This window comes from Alexandromys fortis, unplaced genomic scaffold (assembly GCF_014885135.2).
Source record: "Alexandromys fortis isolate MF-2015 unplaced genomic scaffold, M_Fortis_MF-2015_v1.1 scaffold_146, whole genome shotgun sequence".
In the NCBI taxonomy this organism is placed as follows: domain Eukaryota; kingdom Metazoa; phylum Chordata; class Mammalia; order Rodentia; family Cricetidae; genus Alexandromys; species Alexandromys fortis.
Genome location: NW_026068042.1, coordinates 3,461,549 through 3,483,139, shown reverse-complemented (window position 1 = coordinate 3,483,139; position 21,591 = coordinate 3,461,549). Strand labels below are relative to the sequence as shown.

The 21,591-nt window shown below is 50.4% G+C and overlaps 1 protein-coding gene across 3 annotated transcripts in view; it reads left to right on the top strand.

Annotated features, from left to right (window-relative positions):
* Positions 1 to 14,139: 14,139 nt before the first annotated feature.
* Fgfr2 (fibroblast growth factor receptor 2) overlaps positions 14,140 to 21,591 on the top strand; it is a 106,014-nt gene continuing 98,562 nt past the window's right edge. The window contains exons 1-2 of one of the 3 annotated variants that reach the window (XM_050165829.1): positions 14,140 to 14,623; positions 18,355 to 18,664. In XM_050165829.1, the coding sequence (XP_050021786.1) occupies positions 18,499 to 18,664 (166 nt within the window). In that variant the 5' untranslated portion in view covers positions 14,140 to 14,623; positions 18,355 to 18,498. The remainder of the gene's footprint in view (positions 14,624 to 18,354; positions 18,665 to 21,591) is intronic. The other 2 variants (XM_050165830.1, XM_050165831.1) reach the window with 2 other exon arrangements.

Below are 21,591 nucleotides of genomic sequence, written 5' to 3'. Positions count from 1 at the left end.
ATACATATATATACATACATACATATAAACATACATATATTTAAATGTAATTTATTAGATTGTAAGCCATTCTAGTATAGTCTGGGTAGTCCAACAATGGCTGTATTGATACTGGAAAAGTTGATACCCTAGTATCTTTTCAATCCACATGGCTGGATGTCTTGCAGTCCAGATGGGATTCTGAAGACCTAAAGGAAAAACACTGGTCTTTGAAAGCCAGAACAAGCTGGGTTCTTGTATTAGCAAAGGAATGCTGCAGATGAACTTACCAAGGAGATTGAGGAGAGGTAACTAAAAGCAAAGTCCTTCTTTCTATGTCTCTTTGTCTGGGCCACACTGGAAGATAGCACCCACATCCACAGAGGGTCTTCTCACTTTAAATAACATAATAATGAACATCCTGCACAGGTGTGCCCAGTAGGTTGTCTTTAACTGGTTCTAGATCCAGGCAAGTTGATGACCAAAATTAACCACCTCAGCGCTATTTATAATATAATTACCCAATCCTTCTCCAAATAGTTGAAGTCATCAAAACTTGGAAAATTTGAAGAAAAAAGTATTACAACCAAAAAGTGCCTAAGGAAACAGGATGACTAAATTTAATGTGGTATCTGGAATGGGATTCTAAACAAAATAGAAAACACTATCCTGAGTGAGGTAAGCCAGACCCAAAAAGAGGAACATGGGATGAACTCACTCATATTTGGTTTCTAGCCATAAATAAAGGGCATTGAGCCTATAATTCGTGATCTTAGAGGAGCTAAATAAGAAGGAGAACCCAAAGAAAAACATATAGTCATCCTCCTGAATATTAACCTTCATCAGGCGATGAAAGGATATAGAGACAGAGACCCACATTGGAGCACTGGACTGAAATCTCAAGGTCCAAATCAGGAACAGAAGGAGAGAGAGCACGAGCAAGGAACTCAGGACCGCGAGGGGTGCACCCACACACTGAGACAATGGGGATGTTCTATCGGGAACTCACCGAGGCCAGCTGGCCTGGGTCTGAGAAAAGCCCGGGATAAAACCCGTCTCGCTGAACGTTGCGGACAAGGAGGACTACTGAGAACTCAAGAACAATGGCAATGGGTTTTTGATCCTACTGCACGTATTGGCTTTGTGGGAGCCTAAGCAGTTTGGTTGCCCACCTTACTAGACCTGGATGGAGGTGGGTGGTCCTTGGACTTCCCACAGGGCAGGGAACCCTGATTGCTCTTTGGGCTGATGAGGGAGGGGGACTGGATTGGGGGAGGGGGAGGGGGAGGGAAAGGGGAGGCAGTGGTGGGGAAGAGATAGAAATCGCTAATAAAAAAAAAAAAAAAAAAAAAGAGTGCTCACGATAGGGACCTGGAGAGCCCAGAAGAGGTGAAAGGTCACTCCCAGGTAAGATCCAGACCCAGTAAAGAGCAGCGGAGAAGTTGATTTTAATATGAGCCAGGATCAGATAGGCTGGAAGGCTAAAGGGAGGTATGACTTTGGGCAGCTTCTCACTTGCCATTCTGGTTGGCACCCACAGTGACCCTGAGGGGACCTGCTCTGGGCACGGACAACTGCTACTGTTGGCCATGCCCAGCAGAGGCCAGCTGTTGTGGGAACTCATCCCACCAACAGCCTTGGGGTACCAGTCTTAGGGCAGGTCTTAGTAAGCAGTCAAGTCTGCAGATAAGAAGCCCCACCCTAAGGCTGGTACCCCAAGGCTTTTGGTGGGATGAGTTCCCACAACAGTCAGCCCTGTGTGCAACGCTCTCCTAGTATCATCTTCGGGGCACCTAGGAATATATTCCTGTCTGACAATGGGGTCTCACAGGTGTCATCAAGTTAGCATAGGTACCTTAAGATTGGCTCTCGTTGAGTAGGACAGATGTCCTTCTAAGAGGCAGATTAACCAAGGACACACAGGAGGAACACCAGTAATGTGACACTAGCAACTGAAGGCTGAGGTACAAGTCATGGAGCCCTAATGCGGCTAACTCCCTGACCAGCAGGAAAGAACAGCCACCAGACGAGGATTCTTCTCAAATCACGCTTTATTGGAGCCTCTTGGTTATAGGGAGAGCAGAAAGCAAGGGGCCCAAGCTCTGAGATGCAGCTGCTTATCTAGGGAGTCTGCCTAGCAACCTTTGCTACTTTGATACTTTAGCTGCTTTTCTGGAGACCCACCGGCAGGAAAGAAAGCAGGGGAACATCCCTGTCAATTACAGACCACAAGGAAGTTCACCTGCCTGTCAGGGGAAGTGTGGGCAGCTAGATCACAACAACTCATCCTGTTTTCTAGTGGAAGAACTGCAACCTTTATTATGGTATCAAGCGAGGCCGGGGCCAAATGCCATCTTGTAATGGCAGCCACTCAAATCGGCTCCCTGCACCCTAAGAATGCTTGGGGTGGCCCAGGATGCAGGTGACCTCTAGCAGCTAGGAAAGGGAAGGGAGGAGTCCAGTCCCACAGACACTTTTACCAGGGACTTGCAGCCTCCAGCATGCGTGAGACAGTTTATGTTCCAGCCAGTTGATTTTTGTTACAGAAACTCCAGGAGAAGAATATTTATCTTTTTTTCCTTTCTGTAGCAAGGTGTATTCTCTGTTTGCTCCCCTCAGGATGTTCTTGCTTGAATACCCCATATCCAGTAAAGATGACTTTTCAGATGGGAGAGAATTAGAGTTTCCTTAGACTGTGAAGTTATTTGAATGTGGCTTCTCTTCGAGCAGGTGAACAAAAGGGGCGACACTGGGCAAAGATATGTGATGGCCTATCAGATCAGTGCTACATGGCACTGAGAGGCACTTGTATGTTCTGCTGACTTGGAAAATACAGGGAGGAGCTGAGACATGCTTCCTGCTGAATGCATGAGGAATCTGCCCTGAGATCCACAATGCCAGAGCAGAATCCAGCTGACACCCTGTGCTAATGTAGAGGCTTGCCCAGATTCTCTGTGAGCAGCAGAGCCCACCCAGACTTCTGGTCCATGGGCCAGCAAGAACACCTTTATGTGGTTTTCTACCTGTCTGTCTGTCTGTCTATCTATCTATCTATCTATCTATCTATCTATCTATCTATCTATATCTTTTATTTGGTTTTTTGAGACAGGGTTTCTCTTTGTAACCCTGGCTGTACTGGAACTCAGAGAGAGTGGATCTGGGGATAAGACAGTTGGCAGAGAGGTAAAAATGATGAGGCAGGGGTGTGGCCAACACTGGTGGGATCACCAGAGACTGCTGTCAACAGTGAAAATATTCCAACACAAAACATGTTCGGAGGACCAGAGCCCATAGCAGGGCCGAGGTCTGAGAAATAAGGGAGCTGGAGGCAGGACATGTTTGGAGCAGGTATTCCTCTGACTCCTTTGAGGACAAAGGCTCCGTTTGTACCCGAGCTCCCTATAGCTTTGTCATGATGGGAAGTAAGAGGCATGGGGGCTTAGAGGAGTGCCACAATAGGTTGGTACCCATCCCTTCTAGGTCCCCAGATAACTTAGCAAAACACCAGGGAACCAATGGTATATAATTATTGGGGCATATGGTCCCTGCATGCTGAGGAATGGACGGACAGCAGTCAGGCTTCCTCCTGAGAGTCATACAGAATCTGTTGTGACTCCTGGAGGAGCTGGTGTCCTAGGTGGGGGTTTCCATAGTGACCATCATGGTGGCAAGATCTGATGGACACGCTCTATACACAGTTGACAACCAGCTATCCCAGCATTTCCAGTGGTTCAGGTTCAACCTCAGGGTGGTAGCTCAATGAACAGGAAGCTTGGATTTAAAAGTTGTGATTACAACTACGACCAAAGGTACGGACAGCTCTATCAATGTGTACACTAGGCACTATGGAGCAAGCCCAGGTTGCTGCAGTGGCTCAGGAAACAGAACCCAAGTAAGACATTACGGAATTTTCTTCAGACCCACCCTTCCGTCCCCACAAGGCTCTTCTTGTGTAAACCCAGAATGGAAGGCTTCTAGTTGCCTGGCTCCCTTGGACTTGCTCCAGCCACTCTACCCGTGTGTCCTCCTTAGTTTTACTATCCACTCCACACAAACTAAAGTCACATAGGAAGATGGAATCTCGAATGGGGAATTGCCTACATCAGATCAGCCTGTGGGCATATAAATGGGGCACTTTCTTAACTGATGCAGGAGGGCCCAGTCTGCTGTGGGTGGTACCATCCTTGGAAAGGTAGCTAAGTGTGTGTGTGGGAACAAGCCAGTGAGTAGCGTTCCTCCATGGTCCCTGCTTTAGTTCCTGCCTCCAGGTTCCTTCCCTGAGCACCTGCCTTAATGTCCTTCCACAATGAACCACATATAACATAAAAGGTGAAATAAGCCTTCCCCCAAGTTGCTTCTGGTCAGCGTTTCACCATAGCAGCAGAAAAGCGAGGTAGGACGTCAGTGACACAGACTCCTACCCAGCACAAGGAAGCTGCATTCGATACCAGATACTCAGTTAAATCAGAACTTCAGATAAACGGTGAATAATGCTTTGATATATGTATATGTGTATATATATCCCATGTGATATTTGTTCATACGATGCTATATGGGCAAATACAATTAAAAATAATTAGTTGCTGTTTTATATATATATATATATATATATATATATATATATATATATATATATATCAGATTTGGCAACCAGGTTCCTCAGAGTTCGGAAGTGGTGTCTCATTTGGAGGAAATGAGGCTAACAATGGTTTCTAAACCTCTTTTCAGCACACTGTGGAATTTTATAAAGAAAACAAATGGATCTTTCCCCCTCTTACAGAACGGCACAAATGGGAATATAAGTGATAAAGATGTCTCTTCCAGCTGTCAGAGAAACTAACGACAGGGTGGGTTTCTGGGCCATGTGGCGGGTCTGTTAGCAGAAATAGAGGGAGCACTCTGCCCTAGACAGTGTAAACCAAAGCCTACTGATAGTCTCAAAGCCAGTAACGTCTATGAGTCATAGTTCACAAATAGGGATACAGGGGTTCAGGAGGACCACGTCATTTGCCTAACGTCAGCCTGCAGAGAGAACCAACAGGAAGTGAGGCCAGGGTTAGAATAGGGTTCCAGCAAGGGTGGGCCAGAGGCTCTGGTATGGAAGTGATGCAAAGAACACGAATCCATGTAACTGGAAGTTTCTCTCCTGCCTGCCAGCTCCCGAACAGCCACTCAGAAGCTTAATATTAATTGCAAACTGTTTGACCTATTAGTTCAGGCTTATTATTAACTAGCTCTCACAACTTAACCTAACCCATTTCTATTATTATAGGTTCGTGGCTTGTTAGCTCACATCTTGCTTCCCCAGCAGCTGCTGGCATCTCTCTGACTCTGCCCTTTTTCTCCTTGTATTTGTTTGGATTTCCTGCCTGACTCTATTCTGCCTGACTATTGGCTAAATCAGCTTCTTTATTAACCAATGGCAACAGAACATATTCACAGCATACAGAGAGACATCCCACATCAGATCCATGGCTCACAGAGAGCAAAGCCCTTTTCCGGTGCTTTCAGTCCCTACGGATTGTTAAGTAGATGTCAGTATTCCATGTGTCTTTTTCTGTCTGTGAGGGGCTGGCTCCATGGCCACCTACAGATTCTCAGATCTGTGCTTGCTCAACTCTTTTATGTATGATGCTATCGTGTTTGCATATAAACTGCACATCTTCCAGTAAACTGTAAATAGCCTCTAAATTACTTGTGATATCTGAGACAATGTAAGTGTAATGCAAAGAGTCACTCTCCTGCATGGTTTGGGGACAATGACACAGCACACAAAGCATGTGCACATTAAATAATAATATTTTTTTGCCAAATTTCTCTCTCAGATAGTTAAATCTATGGACATAGAGCCAAGTGGTGGTGGTGCACACCTTTAATTCTAGTATCCTGGGAGGTAGAGGCAGGTAGATCTCTGTGAGTTCAAAGCCACCCTGGTCTACAAAGTGAGTTCCAGGACAGCCAGAGCTACACAGAGACACCCTGCCTCTGGTGGGCAGGGAAGTACTTGAATCCATAGACGCAGGACCTGGAGATCTGCAGAGTGACTTGTACCTCACTGTACACATGGATCTGTGGGAAGAAGGGTCAGGCACAAAGTCCATTACGGCTGGATTCTACATCCCAGGTTCACACAGCCACACCCCTATAGTCAGCCAGGGATGCAGCCCCGGAAGCCACTGTCAGCATCCACTTCCCCCGTCGGTGTTTCTGGCTGAGCTCCCAATGCCGTAGATTTTCTTATTATCAGGGATCACCTAGGAATACCTCACAGGGTTTGAAAACAGATAACGCCCAAAAGACCATGGAGTTGTCAGGACAGGAAACACCCAGTGAACATCTCCTGGAAAGCCCTCCTGTCCCATGCTAAGAACATGCTAAGTCATGATCCTGCAAATGGGGGCCCACCAAAACTCAGAGTGACCTCTTGGACAATGAAGGTAGTGGCCCCCACTTCTGGACGAGGTGACTGACGGACAGGAAGCAGAACTGGCTGGGACCCTAAAGGCATCTGGAATGGTCAGTCAGCCTTGACTACTAATTTGGTTGGGTTTAGAATCACCATGGAAACAAGTATCTGGGCATAGTTGTGAGGGAATACCTCGTTTAGATTAACTGAGGAAGGGAGACACACCCTAAATGTGAGTGTCCCCATTCTATGGGGGTGGGGTCCTGGACTGGGTAAACTGGAGAAACCGAGCTCTCTTCTTCCTGACTGGAGCAAAATGACCAGCTGTCTCCCGTCCCTGCTGCCATGACTCTCTTGACATGACTGATCCAAAAGAAACTTTTTCTTTCTTAAGTTACTTTTCTCAGGTAATTGATCGTAGCAAGGAGATAGACAATTCAGTTTGTCCCCAGACGGGAAGGACAGTTGTGTTTTCACCAGAACGTAGCCCTGAGTAGGGTACTTGGTGGAAGGGAGCTGGGGACCTCAGCCACCCTATGGACAGAGAAGAGGTAGTAACACCCTGGACTGCTGATGCTGGTCTTTCAGGCTGGCTGCCAGCCCCAGCAGTCCATCTCAGTGGGGACTGGCTGGGCAAGCCCTGGATTCTTGCTGCAGAAATGCCTCCCACCAACCACCGCACCAGCTTCACAGCAGGAACTCCTGGAAGCCAGGAGCAGTGTGGGCATGACCAAGTTCCTACAGTCCTGGAAAGCCCTTCTCTTGCTGACCGCCAGGCCACCCAGAGCCAGTGTGCTGGCTTCCCACGTGCCCATCCTTCTTCTGCCCGCAGGTACGCCCACGGCCACACGGGGGTGCTAGCGTCCGCTGTTCATTTACCTCCTTGTTCCTGAGGAACAAAGAGCCCCCAGACTCTGGCCTGAGGTCCGAAGTCTCTTTCACCTTGGGTCACCTGCTTCCTGGGCTCACAAATATCAGCTCAGAGAAGAAGTTAACTTTTGCTCAGCGCTGTTCTTAGAGGTCTGTGAAAGAAATCTCCCCCTCCTTGGGGGCCTTTCTCCCTAACTGGGGACAAAATACAAGAGCCTGGGACCCTAAAAGGGTTGCAAGTCTTGTGGTTGCATGCACCACCCTGCTCTGCATTCCCTGCCTCCTTCTCTGAGTTCAGCTGGATCCTGGCAGCAGGAGCTTCCTCCCTTTTGGTTTATTAAGGCAGCTTCTTTACACAGACAAAATAGGCACACACCCTCGAGAACCAGAATAACGAAAAAGCAGAAATCGGCAGAAAAGGAGGCCCGCACCGTGGAAACTGGGTCACCGCAAACAAAATGACACATAGCTAAGTCAGTCTTGCCCTAAAATGGCTTTTCCTCCCTAATTTCCAGGTAGACCTCACTGTGTAAAACCTCACGGAAATATGCTTCCCGGGCACCCCATGAAGAGATTGGAGGAGGCTACGTTTCAGTCCCCATCAATCAGCGAGAATCTACTTGCAGTCCCGGCAGCTACAAGCACTGCTCACCACACTGCTCTCGCAGGAGAGGCGGAGGCTGTGTCTTTCTAGCTGTGGTAGTCTGATTATTCGCCACTCAGCTCCTCTCTCCAGGACCAGTGTGCAAGGTGCGTTTCTGCCGCGCTTGCCCCGGGACCAGGGCCATCTGGGTTCAGAATGTTCTTCTCACTGGGCACGCATAGCTGTGAATTCCCAAGGGCTGGAGGGAACAGTGAACCTCAGTGCGGGGAGCTGGAGGCCCATAGAAAGTCTCTCTGAGAGTAAGGACTGATTTAGGGGGATCTCAGGGTGGGAAGGGAATGCAGGACACAGGTTCATGGGGTTAACAGTAAACATTGTATTTATTGAACAAAAACCTCTCCAGTGTTTCCCCCATGCTGGCTTCGTGCTAAATAGTAGAGTGCGTTCTCCCAAGCCAGTGAGTGATTCTCAACCTGTGGGCCGCGTGCCTCCCTTGGCGGTAGAAAAACATTTTCATAGAGGTTGTCTAAGAGCATCGGAAAACACTTTATGATTCATCACAGCAGCAAACAAACTCAGGTATGAAGTAGCAATGAAATGATTTTATGGCGGGGGTCACCACAACGTGAGGAACTATATTAAAGGGTCACAGCATTAGGAAGGCTGAGACCACCGTCCTGAGTCCTATTGGCAATGCAAGACGCTCCTATCCAGGCCATGGGAGCAGTCTAGATGGGTGTGGGTAGGAAGGAACAACTCCTGAAGGCCAAGACGCTCCTATCCAGGCCATGGGAGCAGTCTAGATGGGTGTGGGTAGGAAGGAACAACCCCTGAAGGCCTCCTGGAGGAGGAGGAGGTTAAGCAAGGGGCTTGGCCTGCACCATCCAGCACGGTACCATGATAGCAATAGCTTCTTACATCTCTTGTTCACCACGGCAACCCTAGCTGCACATGGCTTTGGAACTCTCAGAATGTGGCTAGTGCTAGCAAATTGGAGCTGGGGGCTCCAGGCGGGGATGTGTGGCAAGTGGGAACCAAGGGTAGAATTGAACACGATAGTGAATCTCTTCCTGTTTGTTGGGCACTGGGGTACAAGCGTATGCCTAACTTCTGTGCAGTCTGCTGAGGGGGTGTGGGGGTGGACTGCTGTCGTGGAGGTAGTCCCCGTGTGCCGAGGGTGGGGATGACGACGGAAGGGCCCGGAGGCTTGCAGCCATCCATTGCTCTTGAATAGCGAGCGGGCCAGGGTTAGAGGAGTCTTCCGGTAGAGGCTCATGAGTGGGCTGGGGTCAACAGCAGTGCTCACAGGCAGCTGGCAGTTCTTCCTCGCAAACAGAGTTCCTGATATACAGCATGCCCTTGGGCGACAGGTAAATGACAACCTCTCAGTTTCTTTGGACCTCAAGGTGTAGGCCAGAAGACCCTCATTAGATCATCAGAGAGCTCTGTCCTTTAGGATAGAGAAGAGGCATGAATGCAGTGGGGGAGAGCACCTCAATTATGCAAACAGTGATGACTACAGCCCTTTGACAAGAGTGGGGGTGAAAACCAAACCTGGGGTGCCTGGACCTAGTGCTGTTTCTGCCACCCCATGCTGCTTGTCCACCACCAAGAGACTCACAGCGTCCTAGCTGACCAGGTGGCTGCTGTGGCTAACTAACTGGGTCCTCTCATAGTCAGGTGAGCAGATGGCAGGAACTCCTCCCTGCCCACTGGGCACAGGGCAGAAGGGGGCAGTGTTGAGATGAAAGCCCACACCATTCACCTGTGGAGTCTCCTCTAGTGCTTTGATTTTTTTTTTTTAAATGAAATTATTCAAATATCCAGCAAAGGAGGAAGAGTGATACCACGGTCGTGTGGACTCCAGAGAGAGGAGGCGCACGTCATTAGATTTGCTGGACCCGTGCATTTACGCCTTTTACCATCCCCCAGGGACTCCTGCATAGGAGCAGGAGGTACTGACCAGCACTGAGATGCTGTATTCCCCTCCCTGCCTCCATGTCTGAGCAACCTAGGAGACCACCGTGCCAAGGCTGACCTCTCAGTTGGTCCTCCTTGGGCTGTTCTGCTGGGGTGAGAGGGCATGCCAGCAGGGGTGGCTCCAGAATCTATTAGTGGAGGTCCTTACTAATTATTAGTAATAGTACAATAATGATAGCGCAGCCACAGCAGGCTCCAAGCTCAGTCCCTTGATGGCCCTGGGATGGGGGACAGTAACCTGTGGGTGGGTTGGTGGTTATTGTAGAACATACATGGCCTCTCCCATGTGCCAAAGTTTCTGGAAATCCCCGTGTCTGTCCCATCCTCATCCACTCATCTTCTTTGGAATTCACGAGGCAGCTGCATCATAAGAATCACGGCTTCCCTTCCTTTGCTACAGAGAAAACAGATGTCTCAGAGAACCGAAGGAATTGGCTCAGGCTCACACAGAACTAACAATGAAGAGGAAGGCCTCCCACAAGACCTCCCACTGTCAAAGAGCGAGTCCCCTGGGCATCAAGGTGAGATAGTCCTCCTAAGGAGGCCATTCTTCATTTTTAGACACTGTCTCGTGTAGCCCAGGATGGCCCCTAGCTCCCTCCCTGAGGCTATCTTTGGATTGCTGGTTCTCTGTCTCTACCTGTCCTAGTACTGAGACATCACCGTGTCTAGATCTTAGAAGGACTCCATATCCGCAGGGAAACAGGTCCATCAGTGTAGAAGCCTGGATGACATTCAGCGTCAATATGGGAGCAATGCCTTTTGCCTTAGTGAAATGCCACACACTGATGGGTGGGTCAGAGAGACTGGGTTCTTTTCTCATCCAAAGCTTCCAGGCTGTGGTCCTGGACTGTGAGCCTGCCTGATCTCTAGTCTCTTTGGACTTTATAGAGACGTCACTTAAAGACTAAAACCCATCATTTTGCATGTCGCCTGGCCCACACTGGCAGGGCTGGAGAACCCTTCAATGTCACACAGCCTTTGTTCACCCAACATTTTCATAGGGTGAAGGAAACCCAACCCATTAGAATACAAATTATTAAAAGGAAACATCAGAATCTCAACAGAGAGAGGCCGAGCCTCCCCCCCCCCCCCCCCTTTCTCCTCTCACAGCCATGGGCTAACCGCACAATTTGTTTCTTGAAATGTATAGGATAGCTAAGTTCTGGAGCCCTCGTTTTTCTTTCATCCTATTGATGTATCATTACTAGAGTAGCGGGGGAGGGGGCGTCCTGAGCCCTTCTGGGGGAAAAAAGAAAAGGGTGACTACTCAAGACATTTTGTAAAAGGGGAAAATTGGGAAGAAAGGAGGCCCCCGTAGGGGGTGGAGGGTGGAGAATGTGGCCTTGTCTAGGGTTTCTTTCAGCAGAAGCCTGCCGCCTCACCGCCTTCACTTCAAACTGTCACCTTCAGTTCTCGCTGGCTTTTCTGCCCTCACCCCCAGAACCTCAACAGATTGGGGCTTATTTACCTATTCACACTCGGCCGTGGAAACTCATTAATAGGCTTATTAGTAACAGCATTCACGGGGGACCATTGACAAAAGGGGTTCCAGCCACTTGAAGAAGGGAGAGGGGAGAAAACCCGCAAAGAGATTATTTTCTCATTCAGAAGCCGGGCTGGGGCAAAAGCTTCCCCGGACCCTTGAGGTCACTTGAAGTCTAAATATGATGCAAAATTGATTTCTTCCAAAAATTCCAGGCATGCTTATTTTTTTTTTAACTTAAGAATTTCCTATTGTGGATTTGTGGGCTTTGCTCACTTGAGAAAAAAAAAATGAGTGTTCTTTGGTAATCAGGGACTTTGGATGGATGGCTACCTTTTCATCTCCGTAAAGAACAAATTCTGCACACTGCCTCTGACGTGAAAGAAGGTGTTTTTGTTTTCAGCGGAAGACTTCCCTCCCATTCAGCATCCATAAAGCTATGGATGAATGGGGGGACAGGGACAGCGGCTTCCTGGGCCATTAATTTATGTGAGAATGTGCTAACCTCATTCTCAATGGCTGGTGGACCCGCTGCAGTATGGGAAAGGGCTCTCTGTGTCCTGAGACACGGAGTTTCCCATCAGTGGGGAACATAAAGATAGAAGTCCCAGCTCGGAGCGGGACCCTAGCCTTTCGTTTGGGATTCCAGGTCAGAGAAGGAACACACATTGCCGGTGAATGGTTCGGTGTCACCTGGCTGAGGCGTCCCGATTCAGGCCGGAGGGCTCATCCAAAATGCATCCTTTCCCAGTGAACATATAGACAGATCATTTTGTTTGGGAATCGGGTTGTTATTTTTGTTGAATTTCCAAACTATAATTTCATAGCTATCTGCCTGAGGCATAGAAAATGGATTTGTTACTCCTAGCTTTTGAGTGATTTGCATAAAGGTTTCCCAGGCTCTTCTGTGAATAAAAATGATCTTCTAATCATGCAGGGCCTGAGGAATCCATGTGTGGAAACGGCATAAAGTCTGGGTATTAGGGACTCTGGTGCCGCTCCCATTCCAGACCTGCTTTCCTGGGTGGGCTTTACTGTCTGGCTGTGCCTGTCTTCAGGCACTAGAAGGAGTCCTTTTGAACTTAGTGACCTTTCTGAGTGTCTCAAGTAGCCCAGGCTGGACACACCACTCAACATGTACCCGAGGCCGACTCCAAACTCCTCAAGTTTTCTTCATCTGCTGGGTTCTGGGAATACAGGCATGTGGTACCATACTTGGCTCAATAATTAAGATTTAAAAAAAAAGTTATTTATTGAGAAAAAGTGTAGCTCAGTAGACCAGACTGGCTTCAGACTTACTATGAAGACCAAGTTGGCCTCAAACTCAGGGCAATCCTCCTGCCTCACACTTCTGAGTGCTAGGATTACAATTACCGTGATCTTGAATTTAAGCACAATTGCTCAAGGGTCGCATGAGTGAGAGGGTGTTACTGAAAGACAAATGATCCCGAGAGAGTCTGGCCTGACATTTAGTTAGGGAATCCTGCTTTGCAACTGAAGAGTGTAAGATTCAGAGAAAGAAGAATCCAATTTTCTCAAGATCAGATGACTCTTTCTGATAGAATTGAGTATGTAAGTTCCTTCCTTTCTTTTTGGACTGGTAATCCATGTACTTGCTAGGTGAGTAATCTATCAATGTACGACATCTCCAAGCCCTCTAGATCTTGGGTTTCTTCCCTTTCTCATCTCTATTTTTCTTTCTGTCTGTCTATCCATCCGTCTATCCGTCTGTCCATCCATCCATTTATTTATTTTCATTTTCTTTGATGGGTGTGGATGTTGCATGCTTGTCTGTCTGTACACCATTCATGCAGTACCCTCACTGGCCAGAAGAGGGCTTTGGGCCCCTTGGAGTTGAAGTTGGTGGTTGTGAGCCAGCATGTGGGGTGCTGGCAATTGAACCAGAGTTGAGGAACACACAGGCAGTGCTCTTAACCCACCAAGCCTTCTCTCCAGCCTCTCTTTTATTTTAAAGATTTAGTTTTATATTTTAGATTATGTGTCTGTGTCTTTGTGTGGGGTAGGTGCACCTGAGTGCAGTTTCCTAAGGAGGTTACAGACCCTTGTGAGAGCCTGTTCGTATGATGGGCATTGGCCCTCTGGAAGAGCCAGAAGCATTCTAAACTGCAGAGCCATCTCCCCAGCCAACGCTCCTTTGGATTTCTTTCTGCTAATCTACGTTGATACTATTGAGCAAGGTATGTTCTGTTGCAGATTTTGGCTTTTTCAAAGACACCCACATTAACAACAACCATTGCAGCTTCCCCCTCAGAATCGGGGTATGCTGCTCGGCAGGCAGATGTGCGGATTAAGTACAATTACCTAGTCCTTTTAAGGGAGGGCCTCCCAAACACACGCCCCCAAGCCCCTCTATTGTTCAGAAGGACAAGATAACGCAACATCTCCCACGAATATTAGTTACTCCCACCCTCAAAGCTTCCGTGGCGTGAAAGGTCTGGTCCCAGTACCCTGCAGACATATTCTAAGGTGTCTGAAGGTCCACAGCGTTCTGTTGTTTGTTTCTTAACTTGACACGAAACAACGTAAAGCATCCACTCTGTACATCTAAGCGAGCTAGGGAAGGAGACCGCAGCGATACTGGGCAAAGGACCCTGCGGTCACTAGCCAGGTTCTGAGAGGTCATCTTCGCACCCCTGCGGGCAACGCGGCAGGGCCCCCAGCCTCCCGGGCGGCTGTCTCTTTGCGGCTGCTAGTCCTCGGGAGCGGCGAGCGGCGCTGATTGGCAGAGCGGGCGCCGCCGTCCAGGAAACGGCTCGGGTTTCAGCGGGGGGCGTGACCCGCCCGAGGAGGCTGCGGCGGCGGCGCGGGCTGCGCGGGGAGAGCGCCGAGAGAGGCGAGCAGCGGCGGCGGGCGCGGAACGGGCGCACAGACTATCTAGTCCGCGGCCGCACGAGCTCCGGCGCGGGGGCTGCCTGCGCGTCCCTGGCCCGGCGTGGCGACTGCTCTCCGGGCTGGCGGGGGCCGGGCGTGAGGCCCCGGGCCTCAGCGTTCCTGCGCGCTGCGAGTGTTCGCCACTCGCCAGCAAAGTTTGGAGTAGGCAACGCCAAACCCCAGTCCTTTCTTCTTCTCGCTGCCCAGATCCGAGGGCAGTCCCGGCGTCATGTCCTGGCTGTTCAGCGATCCCGGGCGTGCGTGAAGCCTCGGAACCTTGCCGCCGGCTGCAACCCAAGGGATCTTTCTCTTTTTGGAGTTTTTCTCCGAGCTCATCGTCTGCTCCATCCCGACCCACTCCGGGCTCCGACACAGCACCGAGCGCGGAGGAGCGCTGCCATTCAAGGTAATCGCCGTGCCGAACGCCTCCGGGAGCTTCGCCAGCTGGGAAAGTGGGCGCCGTAGGAGGACGAGGGGCGCAGGATCCCCGGGAGGAGGGCGCCCTATCGGCCTCTGGCTGGATTGGTGATGGGGGAGTGGATGCATGCGGATGGCTGGCTTTGGGGGAGTTCTTTCAGCACCTCCATCCAGATGCTGACATCTGTGTCTGCCGCCGGCACCCTTTCCCTGTCAGACTCCGGCGGGCACTCCTGCAGACTGGGCGCGTTCCTCTGAGCTCAGAGCCGGCGCGCCATGGGGCCGCCTGCCAGTGGCACAGCCCAAAGGCGGGGGCTCGGGAAGGGCATCCTCGGGGTGCCTGGGCTTTGGGAGCTCCAGTCCAGCACCATACAGGCCATTGGGAGAGGGTTTTTTTTTTTTTCGTGTGTGTGTGTGGGGGGGGGGGGGGGCCGGAGAAACTGCTAGAGAGTGTCCGGCGACAGCCCTAAAGGGATGGGGATGCCCGGGTGGCACCTTAGGGTCAGCAGTGGCTCGGGTCCCGGATTCCAGTGCCGGGCGTCTCTCGCCCGCCACAGCGGTTGGCGCAGAAGGGATCGCAGCGCGCCTGGGGCTAGGGGGCGAACTGGACCGACTTTTCCTAGTTCTCCTAGCTGCTCTGACCGCAGCCGCGCCGAGATGTCGAAAGCGCAGGCGAGTTCTAACTTGCGCGCTCATTCTTCAGCGCTGGGGAATCGGCCGAGGGCCCTGCGTGGCGCTGGCTTCCACCGTCGCGGCCAGGGGGCAGACTGGGGAGGCCGGCTCCAGGCGCGGAGCCTCCTCCGTGTTCCTGCAAACTTCCCAAGACCTTCCTTCCTCACTGCCCCCCTTCCCCAGTTCAATAAAACCTACCCTTAAAGGAAGACTTGCTTCCAAACTCAGGGCACCCATTATGTGTTTGGTGTGAAATGCTATCAACATTTAAAACTCTATTGTCCCCTGTGTCCCAAATCCCTGTAAATCTTCCACCAGCCTCGACTCATTTTCATCTGAAAAGCCTGTTTAGTTTGAATAGAAAAGCAATCAGGCGCCCCTCTCCCTCTCGTTGGAATGTCAATTAAAATGCAGATTTCTCAGAGCTCTTTAGCGCCCCAAGAAGGAGGACAAAACTGGATATTCCAGGCTGACAAATGAAAGAAATGCTACAATGAGTGAGGTGCTGATGTGCACCCCTAAGCTCCTCAAAGTATCCAATGAAACTGGAGGGCAGGGATTGTGATTTTATGGCAGTTTGCATTTTTGGGATTTCCTTGTGTTTAAGTCTCCCCCCCCCCACGTCCAGCCTGTTGACAGCTCCCTTCCCTGTTTAGCTACGGCGAGAAGTAAGGAAACCTTGGGTCTGGATAGGGGTCTACATTTAGTATTAGCCTGGTAGTGTTGACTTCTCCCACGAGAAATCCTCTTGGGAACAAAATGCCAATTGCTCAGCCCGCTAAGGCATCCTGGGATTGAGGTAGCAGGCTGCACCCCCTACCCCCAAGCTGGTCCTCGATTAGCCTGATGGGGAGAGGGTGCAAAGTTGCATAGCACTGAGCAGGCTCACCAACCAGGCCCTTTCTGCCGGTCACTTGGCCTGTCTTTGGAGGCAGACTTGCGCGGAGGTGACCCCAAGGGGCGGGTGGCCCGTGAAGAGCCATCCGTCAGAGCGAGGGTGAGGACTCCTCCCTCTTAGACTGAGAAGAGAGTTCCCTTTCAGGGGGGAAAAATAAACACGCTGGGGCTTTCACTGGGGCTCAGCCTCCAGGAAGGATTATGGTATTGAAGGCAGGAAGCTGGGATTGTGGCCGCCAGCAGCATGCTGGGCCTGTGTTCCCAACACCGAGCCTTGGGACCTAATTATCCTGCCTAGGAGGTCGCCCAGCACTTTTGTCCACTCCGGTGAGGAGCTGCGCAGACCTGCTGCCTTCCTTCTCGCCTTACAGAGGTTTGAGGAGGGGGCCGCTGTGGGGCCTGGGCCTGCGACGAACCACCGTCCAAGTTGAGTCCACCAGGGACACTGACCATCTTCCTCCTCCAGCTGAGGCACTCCTGGGTAGGGATGTGGGGAAGGTGGTCTGAGATTGTAGAGTTGCTAGAGAGGTGGAAAATTTCCCTGAATTCTGTAAGTTCTTAGTCAATCAATGAGAATGTTTGTGTACTTTCCTCTGACAGGTATGTCAGGGTTTGTTTTTGGGGACTCTTGACTTTAAGAAGAAAAAAGAGTTGGGGAGGAAAAAAATCCTTCAAGGCATCTAGAAAACGCTGGGCATCTAAACACGCGCGCGCGCGCGCACACACACACACACACACACACACACACTTTTCTGGCTTTTATTGTTATTTATAAACATTTTACCTGTGCTTAGGAAACAAAGGCAGCCTTTTACTTCCCACTTGAAGATGGTGCAGCCTCTTAGAAGGGACAGATTTTAGGACAGGGCTTCAGGGAGGTTCTGGCACCGTCGAGATCCTGTGTCCTAACTGAAAGCACCAAGAGCCCGGGTTAGACTGTTTTCTGTAGCGTTAAAACCCTAGCCCATCCCCAGCCTCATATGAGGCCCTTCACAGAATCCAGCGCCCAAGGTTTTGCTGACTCCTTCCCCGCAGCTGTCTTAAGCAGATTCGATGAAGCTCGTGCATTCTGACTCAAGGCTTAGTCACTGAGGATACTGAACAAACTTAAAGTTATTTGTACTGTGGCAAGCTTTTTCGGGAAATTCTCCCTGCTTGGGGTAGAGTAAGTTGAGTGCCCCCTTGTAACTGACACTTGGGAAGTTTGGTCAATAGGTTGGCGTATTGAAAGTCCCCAGGCCAATCACATGCCAGGACAACTTACACCATTATCATCACCATTACTTATAAACTCTTGCCTTATTCATCCAGGCTTGTGTCTGCCCTGTTTCTTACCCCCCATTGGTGTAGGGTGAAGACATTTAGTTAGTCTGCCTGTGCCCTGCTGTGTAGTCAGTGGAAGGGAGTTCAGGCTTTGAAACCCCCGTTTGGATCAAACTCCCTCTTTGTAAGTGGCGGCTTGGCGAAAGGCTGAAATACACGCCTGCATTTGAAAATGAATCCTGACAAGTGTAAACTGGTGGGAATTTTTTTGTAGCCTTCCTGGGATTCTTTGATTCTGTTGCTTTCCTTTCTTCCCGAGAACCACACTGGAGGAGGGGGGGGGGTGCATGCCGCTCAGCTCCAGCCCAGCTGAAATTCAGCTCTCTGGGCAGACCCTCCTCCTGTCAGCCTCTTAAAGGCCAGCTGGGATAAGAGAAGCTAATGAGGCTGCTTGTGCCAAGCCCAGCGTTTTCAACTCACTCTCAATCTCTCTCTCTCTCTCTCTCTCTCTCTCTCTCTCTCTCTCTCTTTCTTTCTCTCTCTTTTTTGTAGTTGACCTTGAAAGGAAGGAAGGTCAGGTTGCTTCTGCAACCTGGTAGCTTTGCTAGCGGATGGAAGGGCATAGGGCATGTGTAACTGGGTGACTGGGTCCTCCAGCGATGGTTGATCCTGGTGTCTCTTAAAAGTGAGCTTTTTAAAAGCTTAGTCCACTTCAGCTCTGTGGACCAGTCTGGAAACACCTGGGACGCTGAGGTGAGGATGCAGGCTTTTGTTGATAATGAAAAAGATGTGTTTGCGCACACCGCTGAGACACGGCTTTATCCCATCTGGGTTTAAGCGAGTTGGCACGGGAGAAAGACAGTTACTAACTGGTTGAATCTCTTTCAGTGGTGGTAGCAGCGGCAACAGCAGCGGCAGCAGCAGCAACAGCAGCAGCCTGAGCACAAGCCACCGCCACAGCGCTCTGGCTCCTGAGCCCCCTGTGGGCTGAAGGCATTGCAGGCAGCCCATGGTCCTTGAGGAAGTGTGCAGATGGGATTGCCATCCACATGGAGATATGGAAGAGGACCAGGGATTGGCACCGTGACCATGGTCAGCTGGGGGCACTTCATCTGCCTGGTCTTGGTCACCATGGCAACCTTGTCCCTGGCCCGGCCCTCCTTCAGTTTAGTTGAGGATACCACGTTAGAACCAGAAGGTAAGTTCCTGCATGCCGTTTTTTAGGGTTTCAAGTTGTTTTGGGGCTATGTCTGGGGGAAGTGGTCATTAAAGGAAAGGCCTTTTTGTCAGCCAGCTGCCTTAGGAGGGTGTCCTTTCTCTACATCTTCCACAGCAGAGGGTAGAAGGGAGGGTCTTGGCTCCCAGGCATGAGTGGAGTGGTTTCGTTTGTTCTGTTCTCTGTGCTGGGTGAGGGAGGCCGCGGCAGTTCTTTCTCAGCCAATGCCTTACAGCACTCTGGAGGGGACGTGCTCTTAGCAAGATGACTGTCATCTAAGGCCTCCTGCAGTTACTTTCTGGTTGGAGGGAGAGCCTGTGTCTTGGCTAAAGGAAACAGGCAGCCTCCGAAAGCTGATGTTTTCTTTGCGTTGTCTAAGAGCAAAGAAGGTTCTGAAGTTGAGCACTGAGAACCTTGCCATGCCGGATGGTGTTTAAGCTGTGGCTCAGCTCTTTGTATTTAAGTCCAGCATCGCAGAAGGGCAGGCTTTATGTTAGGAAGACTCCAAAGGGAATATAGCAAGGGGGTCTCCCCCATCCGAGGACACGCCGGACTTCACTGGCCGTTGGCTTTCGACACTTGGTTGCAAATGGGAAAAGCTAAGTTGTGAGGAGAACATGCTGAAATACTGAGCGGGGCAAAGATCTGGTTCTTCTCCCAGGGCCTTCAGAGATGTGGTCGATAGCCAAGCCTCTCTGCTTGGTGCGGCGTGGAGATCTGTCATCAGGAGGGAATATTGGTAGGCGAGTTATTTTTTTTGAGTGGTAATCCGAGCGTGTGACACTGCAGATCCCAGCTCTCATCGCCACGTAATGAACGTGTTTGCCGAGGGCCCACCTGGTGCCGGCTGGGCTTTGGAGTCCGTCATGGCCCTGGGTGCTGGCTGGCAGGTCGGCTGAGCTGCTGCGCTTATGCACCCCGAATCGGAGTCCCGAGGAGCCAGTGTAAGGGTGGACGGAACCCCCAAGGATGTTCACAAGGAGGGCTGTGTACTCATCTGAGAGGTGGGGCTGGAGAGATGGGTCCCTGGCTTTGTGTGACCGAGACTGGGGGACGTTGGGCCCCGCAGATGCCTGGAAATGTTTTCAGTCACCAGGTGAGACATCGTGGCACCTGTCACGTCTTCAGAGAGGAAATGTGGTAGAAGGTTGCGCGTGAGGCTTGTTCATCATAGAGCCTCATGCCCGTGTTTGGAACCACTTCTCTGTGACTTGCCCAGTGACATCAGGGAGAATGGGATTTGCAACAGTGATGTGTTTCAAAGGGCTTAATGCGAGGGGGAAAGGATTGGGTTTCTGCAAGTCTGGCCTGTACTTCTTTTAATTTTGCTAATAATTAAAATGGATGTTCCCCTAATTGCTGGTTTTCCCTGGAGTGTGTGGCTCGGCACAAACTAAGGAAGCTGAGCTGGGATTTCCTACAGCGTGGGCTTCAGAAACAGCCCCAGTTAGGAAAGGAATTGTCGTTTTTTCATTTGGACTCTCGGGGCAGTGTTGCTATGAGTTGATTTCGGTGCCGAGTTATAACATGGTCTTGGAGGGTTTCCTGGGCTGCGTCTCATTACCTCAGGAAGGCTACGAGATGTGTGTGGACGTGCAGGGAGCAGACAGGTGGGGGCGAGGAAGGAAGGGCAGTGTGATGGAGTCCCCCAAATGGCCCTTTGTGTAAGAACTGATACCTAACAATGTGAACATTGTTGAACGCAGATCCCACTACCTGGGGACCTGTAGGTGCACGCAGGGCTAGGGAGGAAGGCTGTGAAGTCCCAGAAGTTGTAGGTCACACGTTGCCAATGCCCCTTGGGTACACTTCGCTAGATTCGGAGTTTGCATGAATTTCGAGTCACGTCCAGAGTTGGGAGATGCTAAGGAAAGAAAAAGGAAAAGAGAAAAATTGCTTTAAGAGGTGGAGCTTCCCCGGAACAGGCTTGGATAAAGCAGAGAAATCTCAGGGTCTCAGTTTCCCTGTCCACTGCTGAGGGTTCAACATGATGAGTTTGGGGACTCTCTTTATCAGTAGTCACTGAACAGTTATGTCCCCAGATGCCTGCTGACGACCTCTTCAAGAGGTTTCTGTTTCACCAGTGATCTGGACAGAAAGAGCAGAAAGCACAGCTTCTGGCGTTGATGGTGGCCATGGCTGTCCCCATCCCCAGCAAGTTGGGGACAAGTTGGTGCCAGCTCTCTCAGCAGCAAGTAAGCTATGTTTGAGATGAAGGTGCCTCTGGGAGGAGGCCGCCGTGCTGGATCTCTGCAGGGTTGGTGCTCTCTCCTGGTCTGTCTGGTCAGCGTTGCCACTGGTGTCCAGGTGATTAGAAGGTAATCGAGATAGAGGAGACCATCCATGCTAGCTAGGCTCCAGGGACCCCCCCACCCCGAATGGAATGTGTGGGTGTGTATCCCTTCAAGCAGTTGTCTTCTAGTGCAACTAGAAGTTTAGCTAACACTAGGTTTGCCTTTGATCATCTGAAGCTTTACCAATGGCAGACTTTGGCTTGCTAGTTTGGAAGTTCAGTTTAGATGTCTCTTGGGCCAGAGAAATATAAAATTGGTAAGTTTCTAGAAAGAGCCCCTGATCCCCTTTTTAAGGAGGGAAATGTTATGTCCAGTTATGGAGTTCTGTGTAGTATATTTAATCATGTAATGTATGTCATCAACCCCCAGCCCATCCTGTCCCGCGTGTCTCTGGACACTTTCTCAAGTGGCAGCAGCAGGGTTGGGTCAAGTCAGTTGACCTAAGAAGAAAGTAATCTCCGTATGATTTTACTCAGCGTTTCAGAATAGAAATGATTGTATCCAGCTGGCCACTCATTGTGACGAAGGACAATAGCGCCCACAGTTGCTGTTCGGGGAGGGGTGGTCCTGATTCTAAGTCCTGATTCTGTTGATTCATGGTCTGAATTTTTCCAG